We start from the raw sequence: 22,171 nt of genomic DNA, 5'->3' as shown, positions 1-22,171 counted from the left end.
ATGCCTCTCGCTTAAGATATCGAGGCGGCAACGAGTCCTCTGTTTAAATGCGTTTATTTAAGGGAAGAGAAATAAAACACGCTATTGATGCTTTATCTGCTACTGATTGGTATTAATGTCGTCTAGCAAACAGTAAAATACGAGCTGTTCCCTTACGGCTTGTCGTTTCCCCGATTTTCTCCAGATCGTGAACGCAGCGCCAGCACCAACCAACACTGCCTCTCTCTCACATTGTTAACGTTGATTTTCTCCCGTTCACGGCAGCGTCTCGTCTTCCGTTGAGCCCCAAACCTGGGTCCCAGGCTCGGACAAAAAAAAACAAAAAACAAACGCGTTAAAATCTCGGCTACATTTCGGCAGCGGGACACACGGAGGCGAACCGTAAGAGACTTTACCTCACACACACTCAGTTTTCGGATAAAACGCCAGTAAGCTAACGTTAATTATTTTTTTTTTTCTTATTCCCTTCAGCCTGGTTGAATATAGAACGTTACCGGCGCGAGACGTTCTTTTTTTTTTTTTTTCAAAATTTAGAAAACGGTTAGGCTTTTTAAAATGTAATATGTATTTGCTACGACTTTTAATTTTATTTTACACTCATTTTGCACGGTTAACCCGGGTTTAGACACCTGTCCGGGTCCTCTCGGGTCATTATTTGGAAGATAAGCTAACGACTTTTCTCTCGTTTTCCGACTGAAAGGAGGAGGCGACGGTTAGCGTGTTTCCCATGGCTACACCAGGCTTTCCTGTGGGCTTATTTGGGTCCCCGTGCAACCGTTGGTGACATATTTAATGGTTGTGTTACTAACACGCCGCCCAGGAAAAAAAAAAAAGATAGACAGAGAAAGATAGAGAGGGAGCAGGGGCTTGCAGGAAAGATCAGCTCCGGGAGTCGTGACATCGCCCCGGTGGAGCAGGTTCATCAGTCCGTCCGTCAGTCAGTCAGTTTGGGGTCCTTTTGTTGACTTGAACGCCCACCTATTAAACCCCCCTTCACTCAATACTAAAAAAAAAGACTAAATACTCTCTCTTTCTCTCTTTCTTTCTATCTCTCTATCTCTGTTGGTCTTTGGTGTGGAAGCCCTAGCATGAGGAGGAGGATCCAACCCTGCCCAGACCGGAGGCTGCTGGTAGGGATGCAGGTGCCTGTGCTGCTGCTGCTGCTGCTGTGAAGAGCCGGAAGACGAGCCTGTGTGGTCGGAGGAGGAGGAGGAGGAGGGCTGGTGGTGGTGGTGGAGAAGAAGAAGAAGAAGAGGAAGTGCCTGGACAACATGACTATTTTCAACCCGGAAAATGTTGAGGAATTTTATGACATCGGGGACGAGCTGGGGAGGTGAGTTTTGACCGAGGTGTGCATGGTTGCAAGTGTGAGGAGAATCCGATCAGGCATAACATTATGACCACTGACAGGACAGGACAGGACAGGAGAAGCGAATGACATTTAAACCATCTTGTGATAATTCAGTGTTCTGCTGGGAAACTTTTGGACCTGGCATTCATTCATTGGTGTGGATGTTACTTAGACATGTAGCACCCACCTAGACCAGACCAGGCACCCCCACACCCACCCCATAGCAATGACACTCCTTGATGTCAGCAGCCATCCCCCAGCAGGATGCAGCCTGACACAGACACACACACAAAAAAAAAACAGCACAAGGTGTTTAGCCTGGTCGTCACCATCCTACGTTTCCGCCTGAAATTTGATTTCGGTCTGGCACGGAGTCTGGCCAGATTGCACTTCCGCGGTTCGCGTGTAACCGCGCCAATCAGCGACAACAGTTGAGTGATGACGCGGAACTCGCCTGCCGAGTTGCTTGTAGTCCAGCGAAGCTTGTGGTTCAACAGCACAGCAACAATGGCGACGGAGGAAGAGACGCTAGAAGCCATCCGCGAAGTTGTCTCAACTCTCGAGAGCGTCACGGAATTAAAACCAGAACAAGAGGCTTGTCTTGTCAATTTTATAAACGGCGAGGACGTCGTAGCTCTCCTTCCAACTGGCTTTGGGAAAAGTTTGATTTATTTAACTGGAAGTGGAAGTGGTAAGCGTAAGAGCCTGAACTCCGGCGCACAATATACGTCATTACCAAACGTTGCTGATTGGTTAAGGGAACTCCAATGATTTTAAACCTCAAAATAAGCATCCGCCCATTACGGAGACAGATTCCTATTACATTGGGCCAGACTAACGTGCCAGACCAAATTTCGGGAGGAAACGTAGGATGGTGACGACCAGGCTACAAGGTGTTGACCTGGCCTCCAAATTCACTAGTATCTGTGGGATGATCCACAGTGGCCCCTCCCCTCTACCCATAGGACCCCCACTAACAACATCTTGTTGCCAGACACCACAGGACACCCTCAGAAGGACCAATCTCTGATGAGTCGCAACTGTTTTGGAGGCACAAGGGAGACCTGCGCAATACTGTATTGCATTATCATAATGTTATGCCTGATCGGAGTACATTCTGCGTTCCAGTTCAGATTTGACTCGTCTCGAATGTTTGTAAATCACATAATTTGATTTAAATGTGGCACACACAATATATGTAGTTACTGGCTGAGAAGAAGTTGGCTAAATAGACAAACATGCGTGCAGCACACATACTACTCACTGGGACTGCGAGTAGTCTCCAGGACGCGCATCCCTCCCCCACTCTGAGTGCATCTTGATAGGCTTTGATTAATGCAGCTCATAATGCTCCGTTGTCAGTGATGGAGAGGTTGGCGTTTTGCGACTGTTGCTGCCTCTTCCTTGGAGATTTATTGCAGCAGGGAGCTGATGGCATCATTGTGCGTCGTTACAGGGGGTGGAGGGGGGTGGAGGATTTACAGCGTAGCTCCGTCAGGTTTCTCTTTATTCAGTATGTGATTGGGCGGAGGTGTATGGTGGATGTTTGTAGTGGAGAAATGATAAAGCAGAATGCTCCTGTCCTGTCACATACTGCTCAATATGAAGTCATTGTTCGTCTTGTTTCCAGCTGAACTTTTCTGCTGCATAGATCAGAAACAGCATTACATAATAGTAAAGGCGAGGGTTGTCACAGTGGATCGTGCTCGCCGTCTCCACCGACGGTTAGAAACGTCAAAATGGAAAAATCTGAGAGTTTCTGATAATCAAAAGTGACCAATAATCGACCGCTTGTTTCCGGCTCTCCTGGGCCTTTCTGGCAGCGCCGCTTCTCCTTTTAGCACTCACCTTCCTGCACTGTGGGGGAGAGCCGGAGCCGCTGTGGCCGCCTCACCGTGCCTACTTAGGTAATAGAGACGACCGGGGGAGCTTTGTGTAATGGGATTGAATTTCTGGCTGGAGGTAAAGAAGACGGCCACATGAGCGCGATAGTCTCATTTGGACGCTCGTCCAACACCAGGATCGGTTCCCTGTTTGGGAAGAATAGAGAGTTTAAGTCAAGATGTCTGCTCGCATTTTATGATAATCTTGTGAGTGTTCCTGCGGAGAATTGTTTCATGAGACAGAGAAGTTATACACGGCTCGAGAGGAGCTCAAGAAACTCAAGTACTTTTGAAAATACATCTGATACGATTTGCTCATAAACAGAAATGCTGTAAACCTGTTTTGCATTGGCTCCAAAAAGGCTAGAACCAGACGCCAGGCTTCACGCAAGCATCGCTCATGCACAGACGTCTGTTCAGCAGTGGTAAATAGTAAAGAGCGTGAACTTGGAAGTTTCATTTTTCCTTTATCTCTTCATCCCCAACTCTAAATCATCAACTGACGCCTGCTGATGTCCACCAAGGTGAAACTACACATTCCTAGGAACTCTGCACACCGAAGAGAGTTTCGTTAAGTGGAAAACTTATGAGATCTACGATAAGAATGCAGATGTTGAATGAATGTTTTGAAGTTTCATTTTGCATGCTCTAACTTAGAGCATGCAAAGTTCGTGATAAGCCGGCGTTAGTTAATAATGTAAGCTGATGAGCCTCCTCTGTTCACTGGCAAATGACGCTTTAGGACAGAGAGCCTTTTGATCAAACCGTGCTCCAGACCGGACTCTGACTTGATTTGGATCGAGGCTTGTTTGGTTTGGCAAAATGGGAAAATGGGAAATCACCCAAGCAGTGACTTTATCCCTTCACTGACACCGACGCCGCCCGCTCTGGAGTTTCTCTGCATGACAGGACTGATGCGCGGTAAAGCAAGGCCTCTAACCTTCATTAGTATCCAGCCACGGCGCGCAGGCGAGCGGCGTAACGAGGAGGAGGCTGTGGACGGAGCAACACAGCTGTAGAAGTCAGTAAATAAAGCCAAATTAATATATTATCTCGGCCAAGATGTAGTCGTTTGTTAAAGTGTCTCCAGCAAGGAATGTACAAACAGGAAGTGGCGAGCAGCGACCAAAAGACCACGGAATGGTAATGAAGTTCGGCAAGTTTTAAGCGACGATAAGCGAAACATTGAGGTAATGTGATTGAGGCAACAGCCAATGGGTGCAACTGATATAGTTCATCCAACAATCAAGTTGAGAAAAGGCCAACTGGACTTGTAGAGTTTCTTGAAAATGTTTCGTCCATGAAAAATGCAGAGATGGGAGAAGCAGCCGGAAATACTAAAGTGTAACCCTGGCTGTCTTTCTAAAGGGCTTCTCACAGACGTTGCTGCCACTGCTGCTGGTTTTCCTGCAAAACCTTTCTTCTGAAAAGTCGAGCCCTTTGCCACATCTGTTCTCGGTTGATCTCTCTAATTGCCTCGCAGATTGGCAGAACATTTTCGCTTCATGCCTCAGATCAGCGGGAGGACATTCTAGCTGCTGGCATCTCAGAGGATCTCCTGTTTGAAGCCTAGAATAACGGTCAAGTGAAGGGCCGTTGGAGTGTTTTTAAAGGTTTAATAGTGGTGATATTCTGTGTGCTCTGACTGCAGGGATGAAAACACCTGGGGCTTGTGGCCTTCGTAACCTGCAGTTGATTTGTTTGCACAGATCTTCAAGACTATATAGTTTGTAGAGTCCAGTCGTGGATACAGTTTGCATATACGTGTTAGGTAGGTTGATAAGACAAACATAAGTTGCAGGTGTCGCCCCGTGTGCTTGGAAAAACCATGAAGACTATTTGATTTCCTCTGTTGCTGACAATTATGATATCTATCTAATTGCTTGCAGATACAGAGAAATTTATCATTTTATTTCCATTTTTTTAATCTGTGTAATAACCATAAACCTCTCACCGCTCATTAAACTCTAACATAGCAGCTCTTAGGGTGACTTACTCCTGTCGTGTGGGGAAATCTATGACGCTGTGTCACGTAACAGTCAAGAGTAAGTTTTCACAAAGCATCATTAAATGAGGATGTGTAAAAAAAATATACAGACTCATCATATCAGTATTGAAGAAGAGAAATACAGAAGAGAAATCCCAATGGTAAACAACACCGGCTGATATCTGATATTTAGCATGAAGTCGTTTAGGATAACTTCAGCCAAAAACACAGCAGCAGCCAAGTCTACGTGAAGGATCATGTGAGCCGGGTTCAGTTTTTTTCCTTTAGTTTCCGTGTTGTCATTTGTTCAGACTCGGCCGCTTTCTGCCCAGTCTTGGAAAGAGAACATTTGCATTAGCTGACGGTGGAATCTATTCGGTGTGTGCCTTTCATCTGGTCCACTGGCCAGTTTTACACTTTGCATATTTTTTGCAGAGCTCTGCCTCTATCATTAGTCTGCAATAATCTGACTGCTGTGTGGCGCTCCCTACCATTAGGGCCCTTCTTTTGTGTGTGTCTGTGTGTGTGTGTGTTTGGTTGGAGGAGGGCTGCGTGAACTTCTTTAAAGATTCTGCAATGCAAATTAATGTAAAAAAAAATGTTACGCTGAGACTGGAATTGGGTTATTCCACTGCACAAAATCACCCCAAAGACACATTTCTATGAATACAAAATAAGATTATATGGAAGTCATTCACATGTTTTCCTTCTATTAATTTAGAATTTCCTTTTTCCCCTCAAGAAACCAGTAGTCTTTACGGAGGTGATTTAAAAAATAAATCTACAAAAACGTGCTGAACACCCCAGCACCAGTAAAGCACGGCACACACTCGGTGCAGACAGCGGCCCGGCTACTGACCTAGATTTACCCCCCCCCCCCCCCTCCCACCCTTGGTTATTGAGTGGAGGGGCTGTCTGGATGGCAGGAGTGGCCTTGATGAGGCCTGCCACTCATCCACCCCGCCCCACTCCTCCCCCTTGACCCCTGGCAGCAGCAGCAGCACTGTCACATTAATGCAACGATGCCCCTTTTTTCTATCACCGACTTTGATTTCAAGGCTTTTCCTCTGAGTACACTAGTTCCAGTGTCCCTGTTGGACTGTTTTGGGTGTAATACTGTAGGTTTATAACCGCTTGGTCGTAGGGGTGAGCGATACGGACAAAAAATAATATCTCGATATTTTTGGGGATTTTAACAATAACGATAATTAGACGATATCCATTAAAAATGTGTTTTTAAAAGTCCGAGTTACTTAATCACTGATAATAATAATGGGCACAATGTTGAATGAAAACAGTTCTTATTTATTTTTACGTTTGGCGACGTTGTGCGTGCTGCTCAACGGCTAAAATCCTGCGCAACAAAAACGCATACGGTGATGCTAAAGTAACTTAAACTTGGAAAGTGTTCAAATATGATACTTGATTATATTATTTTTTTTGTCACTTTAATACATATAGCACTGAAGACAAGCGTTAGTCTTTACACAGTAGATAATGATGTGCGGTTTACGTGCCCATCAGATGTTTGATTGTCCCTGCCGAGCTGCCGAGCTGCCGTACTGCGGTTCCCATCGCTAGCTGTCGCTGCTCGTCTGTTTCCTCCTCTGGTCGCTGAATTGACTGCGCTGGTTTTCATGTAGGGGTAAACATGTCTGTAATGGGAGGTGGTACGAGGGTTTTTTTTTATTTCAACACTGTCCTGCCGCTCGATTGCGAGGCTGTGGGTGTCTGCATGTTGTCTCCTTCTGTCAAATGTTTAGCTTAACCACGTTCGTTAACCGGTGTTGAACTTGCGGCCATGCGGTAACCATGAGAGAGATGATGACGTGTAGGCCCACTACAGCAGTCACGTGACGCCCTGCTGCAGCCAAGGGGTTTTAATGCGTGTTTTGGAGCGTTTTTTTTTTCGGACTAATTTAAATACTCGATAATGTGAATTTGCACATCGTTAACACAACAATCACGATATTATCGCAGACGATATATATCGCCCACCCCTACTTGGTCGTTGAGGTAGTTTAAAGTGATGACGCCGGAAAAGGAGGAAATCAAGAGTTTAAACAACAGGAGAGAATTACGGTATGGTGGTTCTTATTTTGTGTTACGTTGTTGGAAGCTATGGTGATGGATTTAATACTGATTTAACTTGTAGGAACGCCATTACATGTTTTTCTGAAAAATGTTTATTAGGCAGAAGGGGTGGCACGACCTTAGATATTTTTAAAGTTGATTATTAAGTGGGTATACGACTAGTCGGTGATGACGTCGCTAATAAAAACACAGTAGAAAGTAATGCTTTGCAACAATGAATATGAAAACAGATATATATATATAGCCTGTATAAAAACAGGATGCAACTCAACACCATCCACAACATTTAACAGTACTCCACTGCTGTAAGATGGATAGTGTAGCTGTAGGTCTTCTCCATGTGCTACAGCTGAAGGTCTAATAACTTTGACAATAAAATTCACCATGAAATAGTTGATGTGCAGCCTCCTTCTTTTTGTTACCGCAGGATGTTTGGTGAAGTTGTTAACTGACTGCTGTCCAGAGGATTTGGATTGTTAATATTCTAGCGTTAGCCTTTTCAGATGCATTGCTGTAGTACTTTTGTTGTATTTCAGGACTGACATGTCGCCGCAACAGTACGGGTTTCATCTCTAGTGAAGTATTTCCACACACTTGATGAACCGCTGCTAGTTAGCTGCAACGACCCACTGGACTCCTCATCTGTCTTCTTGGAGTCTGTGAAGACATGAAGCTTCAAGTGTCACGGTTACGGCGCTTAAGCTGACAAACTGACTTGTTGACTAGTCTGTACGACCCCTAGTCTGCACAATGGTGTTGCACAGGAAGTTTTATATACTGCACTGAGTACACTGTGTGCAAAAGCATGTTGAACTTCAGTCTGCCTGTTGCCAACACTATATAGTAGTAGTAAGGAGTGTATGAGTCAGAAAAGCAAGATCCTCCTGTTCTGACCTCAAAATCATCATCAAATAAAGATGTACAGGAAACAGAAAAACAAGCAAAGTGAGAGCAGAAAACATTTGTACTTGAAAACCAGTGAAGAAGCGGATTACAGAATGTGCAGCCTTACTGGTCGACAGTATTCCCACAGAGTCTCTCGCTCGGCCCATCTTCGCGTGGATGCCTTAAGCTTTGTGATAGTTCCTGTCAGACTCCTCAAACTGGGGGGGGGGGAGCTTACAAGTCAAATTGAAATCGGACTCATGAGGAATGTCCTCGAGGAGCGTAATGAGTTACTTTCAATTAATCTCTGTAGTCAGTGGAGGATAATTGGATTCCTGCCGACTGTGTTAGCGGGTGAATGGCAGGGGTTTGACACCGTGCGTGAATGTGTGTGTGTGTGTGCACATGGGAGCGTTTTGAGGGTCACGTCGAGGGAGAGCTCCAGTCCTTTGCGGTCAATTAGGAGAGATCTGCAGCCAGTCAAGCATGGAAAGGGAGGGGCTGTTTAAGTTTCCCTTCCTCTTTTCTGTCATCCTCTTTCTCACTAGATCTTGTCGCCTGCTTTTAACAGTAGGAATGTGCTGATTGAGTTTTTCGATTTAGATTTTTTTTTGTCTGCGTACTGATCTTTTAATATTTGATCCAAGTCCTGATCTGATGTTGAATTAATAAATTGTCCTCCTCTTTGAGATTAATAAAGGCTTCTCTTATCTTACTTATTCTCCCAGATCATGTGGGCACCGTGCGACTTTATTAAGCCCAATAAACAGCTGTCAAAGCTAATATAGCAAGTAGACGTTAGATTGTACCTTTGCTCCTGAAAACATGTGTTCCCTACTGCAGAGATTGGGCTTGGCTGAAGCCCGATGCCGATCTGATCCGAACTTTTAAACAATGCTTGGATTGGCCAGGTATACTGATGTCTCAATACCAATTGACCTATGGCTAAACCACGCCCCCAAACGCAATGAGACAATCACAGTGCGCATAGCTAACCCAATACACTCGGACATTCTCTGCTTCCACGTCCATTGAAATGCACTGCAGTTAGTCAGTTTTCGTTCGTTTTTATATGTTTTTATATGTTTTTATATGTTTTTTTCGTGACATTTTAAGTTTAAAACGGTCAAACGGTGTGCATGGGGTACCTGCAACTCCGATACTTGGTATCCCGAGAGGCTGGGCGACGACGGTGTTTATTTTTTACCCTTTCCAAAGCCTGCGGTCAAGTGAGCCGGTTCTGATGTGTCAGATCAAAGACATGGAACTCGTTACTGTTAACAGATGTTTAGCAAAGCCTAGTATATTACAAAGCGCTGCTTTAGCAGAAGAAAAATCTAGCTATGCTAATGCGGAGCTTTAAGCTAGGTTTAGATTAAAAATAAGATAGTAGCAACTACGATAGCATATTTTAGTTAGATTAATAAACTGAAAGTAAATCACACTTCTTACCCTGCAGTGCATGAACAATGCTGATCCTCTATCTTGTTTGAGATGGTGATGGCAACGAGATGGGGTTTTTCACGTTTGCACTGAGACCTGTAGATTTTTGCCTGAAGTAGAAGCTTCTTACCGACCTTCTCAATGATAACATCATTAATATAACCTTCCAACGCATAGTGTAGACCCTTTTGGTCACTTCGAGATGAAATGTAATCCTTCTGACTCCAAAAATCATCGATAGCCTCCTGACAAATGTCTCTTTCTGTGAAAGTTGCCATAGCGCCTGTCATCGAATGTTGATTGTTTGTCCGAGTGAGTGGAGGGGGCGTGGTTTAGCCATAGGTCAATTGGAACATCCCTAATTAACAGTAATAAATATGATGACTGCACTAAAGTAAACTGTACTGAATGTATGTTTACATCATGTCTTTTGGACAAAAATAGTCTTAACTGTAATACAGTCTACCAGAAAACAGTGAAAATGTTGTATTTAGTACATGTAGAGTGTAAGTCTAATCTTTTTACATTCAAGATGTAGGTTTGTTATGTAATGCGCCTTCCAGTGTGTTATTTTTTTTCGAAAATCTATTCTCTTATCACACATGCTCGCCCACTTACGTTGAAGACATTTCCATGGGATGCTACATTCAGTATGGGGTTATATTTACCAAACAAATATGAAGCTGTCTCAGTATATTGCAATACATATAACAATAGTTTTTCTGTTTTATTTATTATTTTTTTTCTGGGAAGTAGCAGCAGCTTGTTTTTGTTGAACAGTCAAATGAGCAGTGATTAGACAAAGGGCCAGTGTAATAAAACATAAACATAAACACAGTACCTTGTGGAAGACCAGCGTTGTGTCTGTCAGATGCTGGATGTGTGCTGCCTGTGTGCCTCTCTGTATACATACATCATAAAATCCATGTGGGTATGTTACGGTCAACAGTGTTAGGCCTGCAGAGAAATGCCCTCTTCAAAACTGAAGTGGCTCTACAGACAGATACGTGCCACTGTATGTCTTTCATTATGAACAGTATGAATAATAACAAGGCAGCATTTAAAAAAAAAAAAAAAAAAAAAGTCAGCATTCTTGTTGCCTTGTGCGTGGGTTTACGCACAAGATAACGTGAAGCACTCTGGAAAAAAAAATGTCTCTAATCCCTCAGGGGATTATACATCATTGTTGAAAAATACTCTGAAGGCTTAAAGTATAGCTACTATAAGCATCGGTATATTAACTTAAGCCTCTATCTGGTTCAGGCTCGTCTGACTGGAGCAGCGTCGACTGAATAACCGATGAGCAGACTGTTTCTGATTATCATTTAACATGTCTTGCTTTTAGCTCATTTAAAGAAAAGGATCTCCACTGACCAACAGCATTTACTCGCTTGGACAATGTTTAGGAGCTAAAGCTTTCGTCAGCTGACCTGAGGTGACATGTTCTCCTTTTGTGTGACTGAAACTATGTGTGTTTTATCTCTTCTCTCGCTTTCAGTTTTCTGCATTCTTTTTCTCTTCCTTCTATCATTCCCATAAACCTGTTTTTCAATTGTAGTAGTGCTGCTTAAATGTCAGTAACTCTGAGAAATATTCTTACGTCTTGTATAAAAGGGATGTTGGTAATTCTAGTATTTCATGCCTAAGGTTTTCTATTGGTTGTTTCTAGGTGGATCCTTGTTGTTGTTCTGCCTTGGCTGTTTTCATGTTCACGTTCTGTTATGTTTGGTTACATTGAAAAGTCCCGTCCTTGAAGATCAAGCTTTTGTGCTGACTGTGATGCGTGTCTGCTTTGCGATAATCAAAAGAAAAGGGGCCAGCTCTTTCTAAACTCGATTCACTTTTAATTAATGTCAGCAGCAAGGTCAAACAAAATGGAGGTGAGCAAATTCAGCTCTGTTCCTTCTTGCAGGTATTAACACTTCTGCTAAAGTGTCGTCTTCACTGTGTGTTGGAATGTCTTCTCCTGGCTGCTTATCAGTTTAGAGATTGTCTCAGCGACGGCCTTTGCACAACCTACAAAACCAGTCTGTGCACCTGCTGACTTTCCCTGAATCATGACACAGCTAACAGCCACGAAACCTGCTGAATGTCAGTTTCGCCAGACATATAGGGGCCCCCCCGCTTTAAAACGCAAGCACAAAAAAATAAAACAGGAGACGATGGATGGACCAGCTGAAGCACCGTCAGCCCCCTCCTCACCTCCTGCTGCCATCTCCTTGGTTGTCAGAACAACAGTCTTGCACTTCTCTCAATTTGTATGCACGGCCTGGTATCACATTGGCTTCTGCGTTTGTCTTTTTGTCCTCCTTTCATTTTACGAAACTGAGCACATTACTATCCACGCAGATGAAGTGTAAACTCTCCTTGTTCTTACTGCCATCTGAGAAAGTCTTAACCAAAGTAACAAGATGAAGATGAAGTTTAAAAGCTGGAAAAATATTGCTGATTGTTTTGCTTATGTATTATTCAAGATGGCTTTGAATTACATTAGAATTGACCTATGGCTAAACCACGCCCCCAAACGCGATGAGCCAATCACAGTGCGCATAGCTAACCCAATAGGCCTATGTCACGCAACAATTGAATATCGAAGAACGTCTCTGAGTGGGGAGACGACACTTCCGGTTAGCTTTTTACAATGGCGGAGGCCGATAAATACCACTGGACCAAGTCTCTCCGTAACTTGCCTGAAGTCACCTACGACGACGTGGTTCGGATTGTAAATGAACACTCTCAAGTAGAAACGTCCAAACTTAGGAAGGGATACAAGTTCTTCTGGGAGAAATTCATTTTCAATTCCGCTGACTCACCTTCGTTAACGTTAGCTAGCTTGAATGTCAAAGTCAAGTGTATTTATATAGCAGAGATAAGTGTGATACATGTGTCAGATAAAACATCCTTTTTAATTAATCGAATTTTGTTTTATTTACAATCATTGGTGGGAATACATACATATTTAGTTTCTCAGTGGCTCCGAAACCTTGCCTGACGAGCCCCAAGATTGGTAGCATAGTTAGGTAGCAGCTGTACATGTAAATGTCGCTAGCATGTCAGAGAAGCTCCAGGTCACTACGTGAAGTTGTTACGTTAGTTGTTAGTTGAGTTAGTTGTACGTTAGTTGAGAATTATTATTATTATTACACTACAAGAACAACTGCGGGTGGAGGCTGCCATTGTTTTTATCGTTACAGTAGCGTTACTAGCAACGACCGGAAGTTCTATTTCCCTACTCCGCGTTCCGGAAGCAGGAAGTGAGACATAAGCCAATACACTCGGACATTCTCTGCTTCCACGTCCATTGAAATGCATTGCAGTTAGTCAGTTTTCGTTAGTTTTTGTATGTTTTTATATGTTTTTTTCGTGACATTTTAAGTTTAAAATGGTCAAACGGTGTGCATGGGGTACCTGCAACTCCGATACTAGGTATCCCGAGAGGCTGGGTGACGACGGTGTTTATTTTTTACCCTTTCCAAAGACTGCGGTCAAGTGAGCCGTCAATAACATGGGAGCACTAACCCGGTTCCCTATGGATTCAATCCCAATGATGTGTCAGATCAAAGACATGGAACTCGTTACTGTTAACAGATGTTTAGCAAAGTCTAGTATATTACAAAGCGCTGCTTTAGCAGAAGAAAAATCTAGCTATGCTAATACGGAGCTTTAAGCTAGGTTTAGATTAAAAATAAGATAGTAGCAACTACGATAGCATATTTTACAAGTCACGTCAAGTTAGATTAATAAACTGAAAGTAATAAATGAATAAACTGAAAGTAAATCACACTTCTTACCCTGCAGTGCATGAACAATGCTGATCCTCTATCTTGTTTGAGATGGTGATGGCAACGAGATGGGGTTTTTCACGTTTGCACTGAGACCTGTAGATTTTTGCCTGAAGTAGAAGCTTCTTACCGACCTTCTCAATGATAACATCATTAATATAACCTTCCAACGCATAGTTTTGGTCACTTCGAGATGAAATGTAATCCTTCTGACTCCAAAAATCACCGATAGCCTCCTGACAAATGTCTCTTTCTGTGAAAGTTGCCATAGCGCCGGTCATCGAATGTTGATTGTTTGTCCGAGTGAGTGGAGGGGGCGTGGTTTAGCCATAGGTCAATTAACACTGGGTATTGGACCCAGTTCCAAGTAATCTAAATTTCTATTAAATTGTCAAATTTATTTAGCGTTTGATTTTTAGACAGTCTAATGCCAGTGCTCATCAGTTACTGCAACATCACAACAGTTATTAGAGGGACTTTCCAGATATTTTATGCAAACATCAATGGTTCACAGAAGATATTATTAACTATTAACTTTTGTGGTCCAATGACTTTTCCACTAGTGCTATCGTCATGGGCCGTTCATGGAATACGAAGAGGTGGTGCGTGAGCTTCGTTGAAGTGGAGCCTGACTTAATTTGTCATTTGAGAAACTATTTTTGCCAATTTGCATTGGTTTTATTTACAGCCTCAGAGGTTGCCGTTTGGCTGTCGTCAGGTTTACGTGTTTGGTTTTGTGTGAAAAACGTAGTAACTGAAGACGAGTAAGAGTGATTGAAAAGGCCTCTGACTTCTGAATTAGCTCCATCGTCAGTTCAAAAAATGTATTTGTCCAGTGCTTTTGTTAATTGAACTAATACACAACTAATGACTTCCCTTTTCTGAGTTTGAATTTAGTGCTAAAGATATAACTGTTTTACCTGTCATCGTCAACGTAGCTGGTTAGTATGCAGACATTAGCTTAAATCACATTGGTTTTAGTAGATAAATATATGTATTACATAGACACCAGTTTTCCAGATTGTCAAATGTTGTTAATTATGAGGAAAGGTGGTGACAACTTGATTTCATCCAGTGACTCCAGTGCTGGCAGAGTGTGAAACCAGCTGTGATCACTCCGTCTGAAAGGATTCACATCAAGCCAACAAGGATAATAATAACATGGACTTGAATACAGATTGAGTTGAGTTTCTCTGCTGCTTTTAGATTATTAACAAATGATGGTAATATACATTGTGTGGCTTTTCTTGGCGTGGAAACGGTCAGGTTTACTGAGTATTTGCATACATCGTTAACTGTCGTGTCCATTCTGTATCTGCATGACTCATACTACAGGGTACCAGCATTATTCAGTTTATGTCCACATACTGATCCTTTTGCCCTCACCTCTTTTCCCACTAATCACAGTGTGTTTATTTGCTTGGAAATCCTGGCAGCTATAGATCATAACAACTCTGAAGATGGTCAAAGGAACCTTTCACCTCTCTTTACCTTAAAGCACAATATGTCCATTGTGTGCGCTGCCTTAAAACCTTGGAGCTGGGGGAGGTGAATGGCATTCCTCTGACACCGAGTGGCTTTTCACTGTGGCTACTAGACAAGGGCAAACACCGCCGGCTGCTCGTTTAGCTTTCTGTCTGTAATCTGTCTATCAGTGGTATCGCTCATAGTTAAAGCCTCGACTGTATCTGTGAGAGACATGATCACATACGCCTGGAGGGGGCTTTCAAACGATCAGCCATGTTATAGGTCGTGTTAAAATGACTTTTATATGAACTTTTGTATTTCTTAAGATGTCGGCTTACTGTCATCACTAACACAGCTAATCAGTTTTCTTCTTATGCAACGTTCACACTACGAGCGACAACATTACAAAACGCCCAAGTATGAACAGGTAGAGTTTATTGTTGTTGAGTCGCTGTTGAAGTGTTGGAGCCTGCTCAATTCTGATTTGTAGCACGTCACATGTCGCCAAGTGTCGGGCATCAGTTTGTGGCATCACCTTGCTGGCTTCCATTTTTTCTGATAGTGGGAAAACACCTTTAAATGTTTGTTGCCTTACCTGCTCCCTAGTCTCATCACAGAGAGCTACCTGGCTACTTTCAGTGTAGAAGGTTGTATGTGGTTTAAGCTGCTGAGGTCAAGGCCGACCAGTGAGACAAAGGTTTCCCCAGAATTGTTGAAAGCATATGTACTTCAATCCAGGGCTAGGCAATATGGCGAAAAACGATATTAATTAATAAATTACTGAAATTAATAACGAAAATGTGAAGAGTTGCATAGATTTTTATTGGCTCTCAACAGGTGGTGAACAAAATAAATTTTAGGAGTGTTTGAACTCTAAGTAGCCCAAGTTCCGTCATAACACCCATGTCTGTTTATCTGGTTTGTCCACTTTGTCTTTCTGTGTTGTCTTAATGCTGCTGACCGTGCTATCACTTTATTGTTCTACTGAAATTCAAATCAAACAATCGTATTGTGCAAAGATTCTCTTCAGGGTGTTTACTAGGGCTAGAGCTACACCCACTAAGAGACAGAAAGCGTCATGCAAAGCTACGTCAGTTAATGTTTACAGGTTTAAATGCACAAAAACGTCGGGAAACGAGGAAACAGTTACAACTCTTAGGCTCTGACCACCAACCAACAGTCATACACAACTCTTTTGTGATAGTTCAAACGCTGATACCGCCGTCCCATTGTTGTGAGTTTGGAAACCAGCGGTTCTTCCTTGTTGAGCTGCTACAGGGATGGTTTCATTTTAAGTGAGCGTGCAAACTGAACTGGTTTCAGGTTTTTTTCTGTGGAATTTTTGGCATTTCAGGCGGCAGAACCTGCTGTACCTGGGGACGGGCATAAACATTGCAACATATCAACGTAATCTTTGCAAACAGATGTATTTACAGCAAGTTGTTGCAAATGTTTACAGTACAAAAACACACTTTACAGCTGTTTACCTTTTCAAGTATGCATAATTTAGCTCAATCAACCAACCTGGCTGGTAGCTATTTGTCCATAAAGGACTATTATGTGGACAGAAATGGCTTGACTTCCGTTTTAAGTGTCAAGGTCAAGTTTCTGTCGGCAATATATCAATATATTTCATTCACAGCATCATGCAAAAAGCTTGAAACTAGTATTTTATTGACATAGATTCTCTTCCCAAGCCCTACACTAAGCACTGATGTGTCATGATTCATATACCATGTGATATTAGTATTAAATTAGTGTCACAGGGGTCAGAAGAAACTCATTAGGACACCCTGACAAAATCCATATCTGTACACAAACGCATACACTGTTGACACCCAGCCAGGATTATCTACCACACTCTTCCTTCCTCCAACCAGCACCGGTTCCTCCGCTCAGTCTCTGAATCTCGTTGCCGTGGTTACTCTTCCGCTGTACACAATGGCACGGCGGTTGCATAATGTTTTTTTTTTTTTTCTGCCGGTGCAGTTTGTGGCCCACACTACCGCTGAGTGGGCAGGGAGCACTCCAAGCCGGCCTCCCACACTTCGTTCCATGCTAATGAAAAGCTTGGCCTCACCAGGGAGCTTTCACGCTGAATCATACCGGACAGCAGAGAGCCTTGTAACGGCCGCGGTGCAAAGCCTCTGTTCGTTTGACTCTTACTGGCTGAACTGCATGGATAGTGGCGGTTGATATTCCACTTTGTGCATTGTGGGACTCAAGTGGCTGTTGAATTAAACCAATGAGAATCTGTCTTTTCCGTCTGTGTGGGATCACGTTGAAGCCCTCTGACTAGATTGTTTGAATGACATTGCTTGCCTTAGGTTTAACAAGAAGCACAAGAAGTCAGATCTGTCCAAATGTATTCAGATGAACTGAGAAGTTTGAACGAATACATATATTTTTGGGCAGAAAAATTCTTTCTAATAACAAGGGTTACCAGGAAATAATGGTTTCATCTCTCGCCTTATTGTAATGTTGGCTGCACTCAAAGTCCTCCTTGTCAGCATTATATAGTTTCTGTTCTGTCTTTATCTGCTCTGTCATCTATATTTACCATTTCCTTCAACAAGTCCACACCCAACAAGTAGAGGAAGTTTTCAGAGCAGCATCAACACCAGCTCTACGGGCGACTGGTGTGGTGAGCGTGGACATTGACAAAGCATGGTGTGTAGCGCACTGGGACTTTATTCATCCCCCATGAGCCAAAGACAATTTAATTAAGTAGAGACGCAGGACTGTAATTGCAGTGACCAGGCACGTTTAACCCATTCAGGCCTAAATACTCTTCTGTAAACCCCCTCTCAAAACCTGAGGTTTTTCAAAATATGTCAACGCTTACTAAAACCTTAATTTCTCAGGCTCTGTAGCAGATGAGATAAAAGGCATTTGAGGCATCAATAAACACCAAACATTTTTAAAATTTTGAAAATTAGTAAAGATCTATTTTTTCAATTACTTCGTCAATATCACTTCCTTCACTTGAGTCAGCCGCGACGGATCGCTAGCACGGTGTTTAAAAATTTCGACCAAAACATACTCCACGTGTCAGGCTTATTTCGACCAATCACAAAGCGTTTTATTAGTCACATGAGTTTAAAAAAAAAATCCCTAAGCATCTCTGTCACTCACCCCAAGAATATTTCAGCCAATCACAGTGCATATAATTGGCCATGTGCCTCGAAAAAGACGACAACGCTCAAAATGACGCGTTTGCCGGCCTTAATGGTAACTACGCACAGATGCGTGATCCGGTCTGAATGGGTTAAAGGGACACATCGCAGAAAAACAAAGACTCTTGTTTCCTTTCTTCTTATCATTAACGCCGAGCTGCGTCTCTCTCTCTCACTTTAGTTTTTACTTACTTACAGTGACGCATAAATATCGATCCCCATGAAATATCAATGTCTGACTTGGGAAAAACAAAACGCTCCATTGCACAGTACATCCAAGGTTGATCGGCGTTGGCTTTTGACAGTGCGCACTTATTGAGTCGAGGTCAGTCCCTACAGGGTGAACGGGCAAAACTAAAGTCCCATCCACACATGAAGCAACCCTCTTTTCATCCTGACTCCTGCTACCTGACTGGTCCGGGCTCTGCTTGACTACAACAGAGGCTCTTGTGTATTTCTCACCTCAAATGCTTTCATGTGAACCAAGCCACGGGAGGTGATTCCTTGCGGTAAACGGGTGTGTCCGCATCATATTTCAATCGACTGTGTCTGTCACTCCCGTTGGCTGTCACCTCAATCGCATTCCATCAAATTGAGATTGATTCAACTTGGTGTCTGTCTTTTTTGTCATTCTGTTTTTATGTTACAATTAAAAAGGGTTTCTGGTGTTGAGATTTCCAGTGGTCCGACTGTAGCCTGACGAGCCAGACCCACATTAAATGTAGGGTCTGGGCACTCTCCATAGACGGGGCTCAACCGGAGGGGTGGGATAAACGGTTGTCTTTCAAACTCCCTCTCCACGCAATAGGATAGCGCTACAACCAATCAGAGCAACGAGGAAGGTGACGTAGGGCTGGTCGATTTTGGAAAAAATGAGAATCACGATTTTTTTGGTCAAGATTGAAATCACGATTCTTCAAACGATTCTTTTTGAGTTGGAAAATAAAATGCATTTATTCGGCATTTCGGCAAAAAAAAAAAAAAAGAAAACTCACTGTAACCCCCCAATTTGGGAGAGACCCAGAGGTGAACTGAACTTATGGTCGCAGCTCAGTCGTCATCGTGTTAAGCCCGCCCACCGACTCGTGATTGGTCCGGTCCATCTTGGATTTTTCGAAATCTCAAGTCAACGGAGAGTAACTAGACTGCCCCTGGAAGCAAATGTAATTTGCTGCCGCTAGGGGCGCGTCTAGATTCTAGGCTAGTCCGACTGTATTTCAAATTCTGTAAACTTAGCATGACTGGCCACATTTCAGATTGCAAGAATAAATTTTATCCAGGCGGTTGAAAAGAGGTCACATTATTAAACTGTATTCCAGAGTTTATTCTACCTCACGCGCGCTGGGATTTAACCAACTCTTTAGTAATATAATAAAACTGCAGTCTTCACTTTTGCCAGATGTTTTAATGGAGCGTGCCAGGTTTAAACTGTGTGTGTCGCTCACCTACCCGGGGTTTATTCTAATAATTTGATCACACACAGACCCCTTTGACAAGCTTACCACTCTTTACTGCTCTCTGCCAGTCTGACATGGAGATGACTGATCCCTTCAGCCAATCACCGGGCAGCATGAAAGCCGCTTTGTCAGAAAGCTGACAGGGAGTTGAGACGGTTCCAGATTACAGCGTCTCACTTTTTATCTGATGGCTGTATTATCCAACCTGAAATGTAGACCTGTATTTAATGACATTAAATCCCATTCAGTAAACCGTCTCCGTAAAGTACGTCACGTGTTACAGCAGATTTAATAGCTGGATGTGACGCGGCAGTGTAGATTAGGTATTTGCTGAGATTATCACGGGGATAACCACTCGGTAAACACAAACTGAAATGAAATCAATGGAGCTGACGGGTAAATAAACCTGAGCTTGATTTAAAAATGATTTGCCTTTTTGTTATTGCACTTTATTGTACGTTTGACTATATCTTTCAAATAATAATGTAAAAAAATATAACGTTATAACAAGTTTCAAGTATTTTTTAAATTAAAACCCATTGTACACTCCCTGATCAGCACTGAACAGCAGTAAAATACTAGCTGCTGAATGTAGTGGGGCCGTTACCAGCAAGCTATTTCCTTTAGTACATTGCAGAGACCAGAATCAGAGCCAAAACTACTGAGTATCATTGCATTATCATCCACTACATGTGTCCGCCCACAGGGAACCTGATAAATGCAAGTGCAGCAAGTTTTAAATAATGTTATGTGGCTTCATATCATTTGACTTGCAGTTTGTTTAGCTTGTAGCTGATTAGCGTGTACCAAACCGCATGCAAAGAAAATCCAACAATACAAACTTGCTCTGTGGTTTACATCAAAGGAGAACACACTGCGGGTGAGGTCACACTCCTTGTGTTCCCACTGGTGTGTCATCTTCCTTTAGTCCATGTGCATCCGTATCAGGTTTGACAGAATAGCTGTGTGTGTGTGTGTGTGTGTGTGTGTGTGTGTGTGTGTGTGTGTGTGTGTGTGGTGTGTGCCTTCCTGGAGTTCTGCAAGCCTGCCTGCTATTGTGCTTTACACTTTTCTGCTTTTTCAGCGTCTTCTCCTATTTCACAGTAGTAGTACACAGAGCCAATCAATAGTTGGCTCAGAGCGCTGGGAGGAAGATGATGCACGATGTGGTAGTAGCCGATGTAGCACAAGAACAGTGCTGCTCAGTTTGGGAATTCTGTCGTGTTGCTTTATATGTGTTTTTATGTCTTGAACACATGTAGTACATTTTCTCTATTTGATACGAATTATATTTTTCACAAATATCGATCAGTCAAATATGCACATTCATTATTAGTGGGTAGGGATGTCCCGGTCAAGTCCTTTTGCCCGACGATCTGATACCGATCTTTTAATATTTAGTCTTACCCGATCCGGTATCCGAACTTTTTATTTAGACATTTGAATCATTTTGCAGAACATTTCCTGAGAGATGTATAAATGTAATAAACAAATGACAGGTAATTTAGGTTTACAATAAAAACATACAAAGATAAATAAAATAAAATAGAATAGTTACAATATTAATAATAGTAACTACAACCATAACTACAGGCAGAGGAGTAAATATCTGCAAATATTAGCTAAGCTAAATTTTCCAAAGAGGAATTTAGATATGTATCCCTTCCAAACATCACATCATCCCATCCATCAAACCCCCAGGTACCTTGAAATACAAGTCCATCTTTTGCACAAAAGTGTCCATAGTCAGCTGCAAACTTGCCGTCATTCGCTCCATCATGTATACATTTTTCAATCTCTGGACCCACAGTCCTAGCCTGGTCGTTAACATCCTACGCTTCCGCCCGGCCTGGCACGTTAGTCTGGCCCAATGTAATAGGAATCTGTCTCCGTAATGGGCGGATGCTTATTTTGAGGTTTAAAATCATTGGAGTTCCCTTAACCAATCAGCAACGTTTGGTAATGACGTATATTGTGCGCCGTAGTTCAGGCTGTTACGCTTACCACTTCCGCTTCCAGTTAAATAAATCAAACTTTTCCCAAAGCCAGTTGGAAGGAGAGCTACGACGTCCTTGCCATTTATAAAATTGACAAGACAAGCCTCTTGTTCTGGTTTTAATTCCGTGATGCTCTCAAGAGTTGAGACAACTTCGCGGATGGCTTCTAGCGTCTCTTCCTCCGTCGCCATTGTTGCTGTGCTGTTGAACTACAAGCTTCGCTGGACTACAAGCAACTCGGCAGGCGAGTTCCGCGTCATCACTCAACTGTTTGCTGATTGGCGCGGTTACACGCGAACCGCGGAAGTGCAACTTGGCCAGACTAACGTGCCAGACCGAAATCAAATTTCGGGCGGAAACGTAGGATGGTAACGACCAGGCTACCATTGACCTATCGTTGGTGGTTTTACATCCCTTCAGTTCACTCTAATCATTTTCTTTGCTACTAATAATAGAATCCTCTGTATATATCATTGATCTGCATTATATAGGTCTTTGGGTATGGCTCCCAGCAAAAACAACATTGGTTCCGGAGTGACGTCTACTTCTAAAATAATATACCCGATCCGATATTAAATAAACTCAATTTCCTCCCCTGGAGCTTCATAAACGCTTTTCTGAATTTGTACTGAAATGACCTCTTTGAATA

The 22,171-nt window shown here is 42.8% G+C and overlaps 1 protein-coding gene across 1 annotated transcript in view; it reads left to right on the top strand.

Moving 5' to 3' along the window:
• The window catches only part of dapk1 (death-associated protein kinase 1), an 83,606-nt gene continuing 61,435 nt past the window's right edge, over positions 1-22,171 (top strand). The window contains exons 1-2 of the mRNA XM_084552289.1: positions 1-381; positions 1,082-1,333. Of these exons, the coding sequence (XP_084408415.1) occupies positions 1,272-1,333 (62 nt within the window). The 5' untranslated portion in view covers positions 1-381; positions 1,082-1,271. The remainder of the gene's footprint in view (positions 382-1,081; positions 1,334-22,171) is intronic.

Source organism: Chelon labrosus (genome assembly GCF_963514085.1).
Source record: "Chelon labrosus genome assembly, chromosome: 9".
Lineage (NCBI taxonomy): Eukaryota > Metazoa > Chordata > Actinopteri > Mugiliformes > Mugilidae > Chelon > Chelon labrosus.
Note: the sequence above shows the minus strand (reverse complement) of the source record. Positions and strands in the feature narration are given on the sequence as shown.